We start from the raw sequence: 11,447 nt of genomic DNA on the forward strand, positions 1-11,447 counted from the left end.
GTTACCGTAGGTGGGGCTGCCCATGTAGTGAACTGTAATTTCTAAAATTACCAAAGGAGAGGTAGCCTCAGGAAGGGGCAGCACTCACCGCTTAGAATAAAAGACTGTATGCTAAGATTCTTGAGTTCTGTTCTTTGTTCCACAACTGAAACCATCTCTGGCTTTGTGGATTAGTCCTTTGGGAGAGGTATGAATAAGGATTGCGAAACCCTTTGAGATATATCATGTTTATTTACATACAAAAATAAATCTTCTTTAGACATGAATCCTGTGGCATCTCTGGAGCAAGGATGGTCTTTGTCTCTACTCTGGACAATTCAGAGCATATTTTGGCATGGTGTTCCATCTACATCTAGTAATTATTTCGGGGAAGTTCCATAGCCTGTATTATCACAGTTGTCCATTTTGGCTTTGGAATCTATTAATCTGTTGGACAGACCAGACCAACATACATACTATCAGAATGATTCCTGAGTAGGACACCAGCCCAGATTCAGAGGGCCTGGTTTTTATTCCCAGGCCTGCTGTTTATTTACTCATAGGCTGTCATGTGTGCAGTTGCTGGTGGGAAGCCCGCTCAGAGATGGTGTGAAAACGGGCCCTGCACTGTGTGCACTGATAGGGTTTCTCCCTTAAGTGTACTTTCTGATGGACGACGAGGCCGGAGTTATGTGTGAAGTGGTCGCCACACACTGCACACTCAAAAGTGCGCTCCCCATAGTGCATCTCCTGGTGCTGGGTCAGTGCTGAGTTGCGATTAAAACTCCTCCTGCATTGGGTGCACTTGTAGGGCTTTTCCTCCGTGTGGATTCGCTGGTGCTGGAGAAGGTTTGAGCTGCGGCTGAAGAGTTTCCCACACTCACTGCACTGACAGGGGCTCTGTCCTGGAGAGGTTTTCTGGGGAACTGTGGCATCTTTGAGATCTCTTCCATGGGGAGTGGGCTTACTGCATCTCTCCCCTGGGGGCTTTCCCTGCAGACTCTCTGAGCTGTGCTGGCTCCCACAGGCTTTTCCTAGATCAAGATTCTGAGACACACTCCTCTTCTGACCTCCTGAGTCCTGGTTTTGAGACATGCTCCTTTTCTGACCTCCAGATGACATCTTGTGTACTCTGACTTCCTTGAGCACTTCCTGCCGAGGATTCACTTCCTCATCCTCAATCAAGATCACATCAACTGCTGGAAGGAAAAGAAAAAAAATCCAAGAGAATCAAGATATAATCAGGTTTCTTGGGAGAAAAAAAAATAAAGAAAAGTGGAACTGTAAAGGATGTGTCACAAATTAAACCCAACAACCACCTTAACTCTGACCCCTTTCAGCTTTCTTTTCCTGGAATACAGTTGTACAAGTAGTAGCATAAGAATTTTGATGTACCAAGGCAGCTGTGTAAACACACACAGGTCACACTTGATAATAATGGAACATTTATATTCGGGTCTATATGTACATGTGTAGGTACGTATACCTATTATTTATATTACAGAGGCAAGGTAAGCTGAAGTAGGATACTGATTTTTAAGATCAGAAGGGAGCATTATGATTATCTAGTCTGACCTCTTGCATACCACAGGCAAGAGTTACCTCTAGCTCAATCAAATATGCCATAGTCCAGTGATTCTCAACCTTTCCAGACAATTGTCTGATTTGTCTTGAGTACCCCAGTTTCACCTCATTTAAAAACTACTTGCTTACAAATAAAAATACATAAAAATACGAAAGTGGCACAGCACACTATTACTGAAAAATGACTTACTATCTCTCATTTTTACCATATAATTATAAAATAAATCAATTAGAATATAAATATTATACTACATTTCAGTGTGATACCTCAGCCTGTTTTTCACTTGTGAGTCTTGTCTGAAGCCCGAACCCTCCGCCATCTGGGACTGAAGAACAAGCCCCCCATCACTGGGCTGAAGCATGTAACTTTGCTTTGTAGGGGGGCCCCAGGCAATTGCCCTGCTTGCAACCTCCTAATGCTGGCCCTGCGCTTGCGACCCTCCTAAATCAGTCCCTCAACCTCCCTGGGGGTCGAAACCCTGAGGCTGCGGAACACTGACCTAAGATGAATTGAATACCCCCTGGAAGACCTTTGCATGTGTCTGGTTGAGAACTACTGCATAGTCAACCAGAAGTTATGCACTCAATGAAAAAAAATCACCAGGTGATTTTTCAGCCTGTCTTATGCTGGAGGCCAGACCAGATGGTCATAATGGTCTTTTTGCCTTAAAATCTGTGCATTATGACCATCTAACCTAACTGACTATATAACACAAGACTATATCAAGCCTGCTAATTTGTGTTTGAGCTAGGGTGTAACTATCGCTCCTTATTCCCTAAGCAGTTCTGGAAGCCAGGAGGGAAATGCGTCTTCATAATCCACACTTTCCTGCTTCTCTCCATGGAAGCCCTGAGAACAGGTCAGTTGTGATAGTGGATTTGGTGATGTGGTTACCTGGAGTTTCAGATGGGCTGACAAGCAACTATCACATCAGAATGGCTCTGACCTGGGCCTGAGACAAACTTGGGCCATACTGACGGGTCTCTCTTACATTGCTAATCCTCTGCAGCTAGCCAGTGTCCCACACTCCGTTCCCATGCTCAGTCCTAGGAGTTCCCCTCAGATCCCCCCTCCACCTCATCCTCTGCCATATCTGACTTATTACCCATTTCCTGGAGGGGCTGGAGGTCCTCTTTGGCGACGGAGGGCAGCTTATACTGGAGTTCTAGCGGTTTGCTCCATACCATTTCTCCCTGTGACACATGCTCAAGATCAGACTGTGGCTGTTCCAGCTGGGAGCTGGAAGATTCCAGTGATGCTCTAGTGGATGCCATCTTCTCCGAGGTCACTTCTTCAACCTTGAAACGCACTGTGACCTGGGAAAGAGCCAAACACATTATGGTGGCGCTAGGGTTCACTGAGGAGTCAGGTATGAAAGAGCCCCTGGGGAGACAACAGGAAATGATGAACTAGGACATTCTCCCAGGTTCCTATGATTCAGGGGTGCTGCAGTGGGGAACATGGCTGATGTGCTGATAGTCAGAGATTCTCTTAGGCCAATCAACAGGGCCAGAGAAATTTAGCTATGGCGGTGATATGGGAAGCGCTGAATATCAGATTAGTGGAGCAGTCCTTCATTCAACTACCCTTCTTCCAAAACGGTTCTCAACGGAGGGGGGGAGGGAGGCATGAGCCATTTCAGAGGACTGTGAGCCCTGGCACCTTGGGGGCCAGGAACCTAGAGCCCTCCCATCACCATGCAGGGCAGAAGTCCTGAGCTTCCCCGCCCCGCAGGGCAGAAGCCTCGAGCCCCACAGTCTGATGGATAAAGCCTGGAGTCCCAAGCATCTTGTTCCGCACCCAACACCCAGTGCTGGTCTGGAAGTGACTGGAAAAATTCCTCCCACCTCATCCAGGTGCTCAGTCATCAGGCACACCATCTTTAACATAATGAGACTGCACTATGGAACCAGTGTCTCTCCTGAGAGCTCCTGGCTGACCCAGATTGCTGCTCTTTGGGCAAGAAGCAAAAGGTGATCACATTTAAAATGTCTACTTAAGAGCACAGAAATCCCTATCATGGCAAGAAGGAGGCATCACAGCCTGATATTCCTCATTTCCCTCACCTGTTAGGGTTCAATGTTCTCACCTGTAGCTCTGGCCTCCCGGCCTCTGGCTGTCCCAGCTGGAAACTCTCTGCTAGAGCCACTGCTTCAGTGCAGGTCTCTGGGCCATATCTCCAGATCCAGTTCTGCATTTCCTCCGGCAGGATGGTCACAAATTGCTCCAAGACCAGCAGGTCCATGATCTGCTCCTTGGTATGGATCTCTGGCTTCAACCATTGATGGCAAAGTTCCTGGAGTTGGCTGTAAACCTCTTGAGGCCTCTTGGCTTCATGGTAGCAGAATTGTCTGAAGCGCCGGCGCTGCATCTCTGGGCTGATGCCATCCTCCCGCAGGATGGCTGCCTTCACTTTCCCATAGTCTCTACTATCTCTGGTGTCCAGGCTGCTATAGGCCTGTCGGGCTTTTCCACGGAGGGCTGGTACAAGTCGTGTGACCCACTCTTCTCTAGGCCACTGGCAGGCTTCAGCCACTCGCTCAAAGGTAGACAGATAGGCCTCAGTATCATACCCGAGTGTGAGATCTGGCAGCTGCAGGTTTCCCCATGCAGGGGCCAAAGGAAACTGTACATCCTGTACAACATCCTGGCATTGCTTGTCCTGACGTTCTGCCATGTTCAGTTACCGTGGCTGATTACTACTCTGCTAGGGATCCACTGGTCTCAGTAATTAATCAACAAGCCCTAACTGAACCACAAGGCAGGATTTTCTAATTTATTCTAATCCCCTCCCACATTTCAGAGTCAACCATGTTGTGCTCTTGATCCTTATGGTGGAGAGTCACTCCTGGAGAGTTATAGCTGCACCCTGTCTTTCCTCTGTTGGTGGGAGGCTTTTTCTCCCCCAGTTCCAATCTGTGCTGGAATTACTGAGCCTCAGTTTTTCATACCTGACGAAGAATGATGCCTGCTCTTGCACTGGGTACTCTTGGGGTTTAGACAGCTGGATTGACCAAGGACAGCCAAACTGATGTCTAGCAAAAGGTGCCACCTGAATCATTCACATGGAAAGAAGAATTAGAACAGAAAGTATCATACTTATGACCCTGGCGTTGCATGCATCTGTCATGAAACTGGCTTAAAAATAATGATTTTAAAAAAAATTAATCTAGAAAAAGATTGGCATACTGGAAGTTCAAATTGCTTGACATGCAACCAAAACACACAGGATATAATTAAACATTCCAGGATTTATGCAATACAGATCAGATGCTGTCACACTTACACCACAATGATATTAAATGACATTAAAACATCAATGCCAGACATCAGTGTTACCAGATCTCGAGATTTCACTGTAAATCTTGTGATATTTGGTATTTCTTAAAGTACCTGCTTCTTTAAATTTGTGAATCTCAGCTTTAATTTTATCTTTTTTTTTAAAGGAAGTTACTAGCTCTCACATTTATGGAGAAAAACATGACAATATGACTGAGGTGCACATAAAGAAATAAGAAGAACCACAAATTTGTTTTTTTTAATTTAAATCTCATAACTTCTAGCAAAACATTTAATTGAAAACATTATTAATGTTTTCATTTGAACAGGCTAGAACAGAAAGAGGAAGGGGGAGTTGCAGGAGTCAGGAGGACACCTGGATTCTGGTCCTAGGTTGTGGGAAGAAAGTCGGGGCTATTGGTTGGGAGGAGGGACTGGGAATTCAGAATTCCTGTTTTCTGTCCCCACTGTGAGGGGAGTGGGAACAAGTAACAGGGGGTTGGGACTCCTGGGCTCTGTGCTCCCCAGCAGTTGGGGGGGGGGGGGGGAGTGAGGGCTAGTGCTTGCAGGGAGGGGGTTGGAGGTCAGAATTCCTGTGTTCTGTCCCCAACCATGGGAGGGGTGAGGGGCCTACTAATGGGGAAGGGACTGCGGGGGGGAGAGGGTGTCAGAACTCTTGGGCTCTGTCTCTAGCTGGGGGAGGGAAGGGCTGGGGGTCAGGACTCCTGGGTCCTGTCCCCAGCTATGGGAGGGGAGTGGGGACTAATAATGGGGAAGGGGCTGGGGGTCAAGGCTCCTAGGCTGGAGGACGAGGATGGGGGTGGATAATTCAGCCCGCCCCCGCGTCACAAACCTGACAGCGGCAGCGCCCACGCTACGCCCAGCCAGCCACGTGTCGCTCGCCGCCGCTGCTGCTTGGATTCGGCTCCATCCCGCGAGTCTCGGGAGAAAGATTCAGAACTCGCGGGCGGGCGGCCCTGAGGCGGCGGCGCCAAGTGCAGCCCAGGGGAGTGAGGGAACGCAACTGCGCACGCGCAGAGCTATCAGGGCATACAGAAATAATGAGTCGGGAGGAGGAGCCTCGCGGCCCCCAGCCCCCGTTGGCCCCCAGCAGGCAGCTCATCCCCCAGGGAGGCCCGCCCCCTCCCCCCCCGTTCTAGGCGCCAGCGCCCCAAGGACCCTCCCAGTGCCCCACCTACGCCTGAACAACCCCCCACAACCCCTCTTCGCCCCCATAGCCCCTTAATATTCCCTGCACCCGCTTCACAGCCAGCAACTGCCCCAGCACCTCTTGTCTCTCCTCGCCCCAAGCACGCACTCCTCACACACAGAGTAACGTGGTGCTGTAACCTGTGGGTATGCATATGGGGCGGAGACCTGGAGAGGTCATCCAGTCCAGCCCCTGCAGCTGCAGGGTAAACCTAGAGCACCCCTGACATTGGTGTTTGACCAGCCTCTGCTTAAAACCCTCCAGTGGTCGGCGTCTTTTTAACATTTATGTTGTTCTACTCTGGACTCTTTGTCTACGTTTTTTTTTTTCTATGTTGTGCCTAGACCAGAAAATAATACTCCACGTGAGATCTCCCGGGTGCTGAGCAGAGCAGGACAATTAGCTGCTATGTCATATACAAACACTCCCATTAATACATCCCAGAACATCAGCTTTTTCCACAACTGCATCATATAGCTGACTTATATTCAGTGTGTGCTCCACTATATCCCAGATCCTTTTCAGCAGTACTAGCACTTAGCCAGTTATTCCCCATGCAAGGGATCACTGCAGGGGAGGTTATTTCTGTCAATTACAACATCCCTGTAATTTTTTTACCAGTTTATTACCAATATGTGTTCTTAACCTTAACTATCTTAATGCAGCTTTTTCTCTGGGGACTGTATACATATTCCACAATTGCCCTTTCTTAAGGGTCTGATTGTCTGGTCCTCATATGGATGTGCATGGGAAATGGAGGACACAAGAACATTTTTATAGCACTTGAGGGACGGGGGGAAGTTCATCAGTTCAGCACAGAGCTGCTCAGTGCTGTCAGGACTTTCTCTAGTCCCAGCTTCCAGCTTTAGGTGTCTTGGGGACTTTAATGATGGAAACATAGGTGCCTCAGGACTTTAGGCATCTACTTAGATTGTAAGCTCCTTGGGGCAGAGACCATATTTCTGACCTATGTTTGTACAGCACCTACTACAGTGAGATCCTGGTCTATGTCTAGGGCCATTAGCCACTACTATGGTAATACAAATAATTAATTATATAGGGTAAACAGCAGCTGATTAGGGATTATGTGAATTATCCCTGTGAATCCTACCAGCCTTTGCCTGTTACTGATTATTACAAATATATTACACACACACACACAAAATAGAATAAAGTGATACATTCTGTATTGTTCCTTTGTATCTAAGCAGAAATTATTTAAAAGACAGCTCATAAACCACATTAGTATCTAATGCAACAATTATTCTATTGCCCAAAAAAGATGAAGTTTAACAACATTGTTGTCTTTTGATCATAGACAATTCAATTTGACAAAGCTGATCATCATTCAAAATTAAATTTCCAAAGTCCATGTGGGAAGAATAAAGTGAGCCTATTAGCAAATAATTATCTGTTGGTTAAAAGTACCAATCTATCAGAATGAGTGGTGTATATAAATGATAATATAATCATGTTATAAAAATAATAATGGTGACAGCTGTTATTAATTTACCATTGAACAGATGATATTGAGGAGAAGGCATAAGAAGTTTAGTCAAACATAACAAAATACTGTATAGAACTAATACATGCATTAGGGAGAAGATACACAACAACGCTAAGAAAAAAATTAGGCTTCTGCTGAAACCCAATATTTAATCCAGAGGTAAATTTATAGCATGGAATATGCCTGTCTTTATTTAAAAAATTACATACACAGAGTTAATCATATATTTCATCCATCTAGGTCACATTCTGTTAACTTTTTCAAACTGAGTAGCACCTTATTGGAGCTGGTTGAAATTTTTCAGACAATGGAATTTAAAAATATGTTCAAAATGTTTAAAAATAGGGGCTTTTCTGAAAATAAAAATGTTACAAAAAACTATTGATGTTTACAAATTTTTCAATTTTTGTGGAAATGTTGTGAACAAACATTTTTACTGATACGAATGTAAATAAAATAAAATAATAAAAAAAAAACTTGACCTGTTTCAAACCTGAAAAAAGGAATCTCCAAAATTTTTAAATTTTTTACTATTTTTCCCCCCCAAGACTAGTTAACATTTTTTTTACGTTAGCCCATAAGGAGTTCCACTAAATTCAATTGGACTTTTTGTTCTGTTATGTGCTACTCAATGTGACAGAGATTCTCCACAAAGTGAGGTGCCCTAAGTGCATCACGTACATTAATATTGAAATTCCACCTCTTGGGTAACATGCAGCAGCCAACTGGCCCTCAGAATGCTGCACGTGAATATGGGAAGAGGAAATGCTTCCAGAGGAAATTAGGAAAAAACCCTATTTTTTATAAAAATGCCATAGGAATTTTAATATCTCCACATAGATTGTTGTTTGTTTGTTTAGAGGCCCCAGCTAAGACTGGGGGTCCTATTATGCTAGGTACTGAATAAACACTTAGCAAGAGACAGTCCCTGTCCCAAAGACCTTGCAGTCCAAATAGACAAGACAGACAAAAGGTGGAAGAAAGGAAGAGGGAGCCTGAGGCACAGAGCGAGTGACTTGTCCATGGCAACACAGGAAGTCTGGCAAAATTGGTCATTTAATCCAGATCTCCAGCTACATAAATGAATAATCCAATAATTTAATCCATAATAAAGGACTGTACCTTAGACATCAGTAACTCTGAAAAGGAGTCATGGGGTCATGGTGGACATACAACCATGAGCTTCTTCTTCAAGTGACTGTCCATATGTATTTCATCATTGATGTGAGTGTACCTCATGTGCTGAAGATTAGAATCTTTGGGCCATCAGTTCCCTTTGACCTACACTTGCGCCCTAAGGGTATATCACACAGCGATAAAAGACCTGCTGCATGGCTATGGACTTCCCAAGGTCAGCTGGTTGGTCTCATGGGGTTTGGCTCCAGGACTGAAAAGTTGCTGTGTAAACATTCAGGCTTATGCTGCAGCCCAAGCTCTGGGACCCTCCATCCTTGCAAGATCCCGGAGCCCAAGCCCCATAAACCCTGAGTCAGCTGACCCAGGCCAGCTGCAGATTTTTTATCCCTGTGTAGATATACCCTAAGTGTCCTCACCTGCCCTTTCACGCAACACACTCCTGAAGACATAAAAGTGAAGAACAGGGCCAATTGCCTCTAATATCCTTCTTATCGTCCGTGGCTGGTACTGGGTACTCAAAAGATCTAAAAATGAAACCTAGTGGAGGAAAAATGCTAAAATCAAACTACACCAACAACTATTTTAAGATAATTCCATACAATATATCAATAATTAAATATGCTAGTTACTAAGAAAAGACCCTACCAGCAGTTTTTTTCTTAGCCTGATGGGGGGGAAAACAATAGACATGATATATCTTGATTTTAGTAAGGCTTTCAACACAATCCTACACAACATTCTCATAAGCAAGCTAAGGAAATGTGGTCTAGATGAAACTACTAGAATGTGGGTGCACTGCTGGCTGAAAAACTGTTCAGACTTGTTATCAATGTTTCACTGTCAACCTGGGCAGATGTATCTAATGGAATCCTACACAAGGGTCTGTCCTGGGTTTGATATTATTCAATATTTTCATTAATGATTTTAGTAATGGGATGGAGAGTACCTTTATAAAATTTGCAGATGACACCAATTTACAAGCACTTTGGATGTTAGGATTTGAATTCAAATTGACCTTGACAAATTGGAGAATTGGACAAGATGATATTCAATAAAGACAAGTGTGAAGTACTAGGAAAGAAAAATAAAATGCACAAATACAGAATGGGGAATAACTGGCTAACCATAAGTACTGCAGCAAAGGATATGAGAGTTTTAGTAGATCATAAACTGAATATGAGCCAACAGTGTGATGCAGTTGTGACAAAAGCTAATGTCATTCTGGGGGATAGCAACAGAACTCTCGTATCTAAAGTACTGGGTCCCACCACACTTTAAAAAAGATGTGGGTAAACTGGAAAGAGTCCAACAGACAGCAATAAAAATTATAAAAGGTATAGAAAACCTGACCTATGGGACAAGGATAAAAAATGGACATGTTTAGTTTTGACACAAGAAGACCGAGTGGGGATCTGATAATCTTAAAATCTGTGAAGGGCTGTTATAAAGAATATTGTCCTCCATGGCCCCTGAAGATAGGATAAGAAGTAATGGGCTTAATCTTCAGCCAGGGAAATTTAGATGTTAGGAAAAACTGTAAGGACAACTAGTGAAATTTTTCAGATCACAGGACCTGGTTCTCACAGAGGACTTCAATCATCCTGACATCTGCTGGGAGAGCAATACAGTAGTGCACAGACAATCCAGGAAGTTTTTGGAGAGTGTTGCGGACAACTTCCTGGTGCAAGTGCTGGAGGAACATATTAGGGGCCGTGCTCCTCTTGACCTGCTGCTCACAAACCGGGGAGAATTGGTAGGGTAAGTAGAAGTGGGTAGTAACTTGGGCAGCAGTGATCATGAGATGGTCGAGTTCAGAATCTTAACAAAAGGAAGAAAGGAGAACAGCAGGATACGGACCCTGGAGTTCAGAAAAGCAGACTTTGACTCTTTCAGAAAGCTGATGGGCAGGATCCCTTGGAAGGCTAACATGAGGGGGAAAGGAGTCCAAGAGAACTGGCTGTATTTTAAAGAACCCTTATAGAGGGTGCAGGAACAAACCATCCCGATGTGCAGAAAGAATAGCAAATATGGTGGGTGACCAGCTTGGCTTAAAAAAGAAGTTTTCAGTGAGCTTAAACACAAAAAGGAAGTTTACAAAAAGTGGAAGCTTGATCAGGTGACTAGGGAGGAGTATAAAAATACTGAGCAAACATGCAAAGCACAGTTGGAGTTGCAGCTAGCAAGGGACATGAAGGATAACAAGAAGGGCTTCTACATATATGTTAATAACAAGAAGTAAGTCAGGGAAAGGGCGGGCCCCTAACAGAATAGGAGAGACAACCTAGTGACAGATGATATGGAAAAAGCTGAAGTACTCAATGCTTTTTTTGCCTTTGCCTTCACAGACCAGGTCAGCTACCAGACTACTGCACTGCGCAGCACAGAATGGGGAAGAAGTGAGCAGCCCTAAGTAGTGAAAGAGCAGGTTCAGGACTACTTAGAAAGGTTGGACATGCACAAGACCATGGGGCCGGATGTAATGCATCCAAGTGTGCTGAGAGAGTTGGCTGATGTGATTAAAGAGCCATTGGCCATTATCTTTGAAAACTCACGGTGATTAGAGGAGGTCCAGGATGATTGGAAAAAGGCAAATATAGTGCCCATCTTCAAAAAATGGAAAAAAGAGAATCTGGGGGCTACAGGACGGTCAGCCTCACCTCAGTCCCGGGAAAAATCATGGAGCAGGTCCTCAAGGAATCCATTTTGAGGCACTTGGAAGACAGGAAGGTGATCAGAAAGAGTCATCATGG

The 11,447-nt window shown here is 44.7% G+C and overlaps 1 protein-coding gene across 3 annotated transcripts; it reads right to left on the reverse strand.

Annotated features, from left to right (window-relative positions):
• Positions 1-211: 211 nt before the first annotated feature.
• LOC137155373 (zinc finger and SCAN domain-containing protein 23-like) lies at positions 212-8,802 on the reverse strand. 3 transcript variants are annotated; one of them, XM_067551573.1, is made up of 4 exons: positions 8,683-8,802; positions 3,654-4,616; positions 2,670-2,880; positions 212-1,178 (listed from the first exon to the last, which is right to left on the reverse strand). In XM_067551573.1, the coding sequence occupies exons 2-4, from the start codon at positions 4,239-4,241 to the stop codon at positions 547-549; spliced, it is 1,431 nt and encodes a 476-aa protein (XP_067407674.1). In that variant the 5' UTR covers positions 4,242-4,616; positions 8,683-8,802; the 3' UTR covers positions 212-546. The 3 variants fall into 3 exon arrangements, with proteins under 3 accessions (XP_067407674.1, XP_067407675.1, XP_067407672.1); XM_067551574.1 differs by lacking the exon at positions 8,683-8,802 and adding an exon at positions 5,697-5,883 and having other exon boundaries at positions 212-1,175; XM_067551571.1 differs by lacking the exon at positions 8,683-8,802 and adding an exon at positions 5,697-5,883.
• Positions 8,803-11,447: the final 2,645 nt, after the last annotated feature.

Source organism: Emydura macquarii, unplaced genomic scaffold (genome assembly GCF_026122565.2).
Source record: "Emydura macquarii macquarii isolate MOO-44397 ecotype Brisbane River unplaced genomic scaffold, CSIRO-AGI_Emac_v2 contig_1353, whole genome shotgun sequence".
NCBI classification, from domain to species: Eukaryota; Metazoa; Chordata; order Testudines; family Chelidae; genus Emydura; species Emydura macquarii.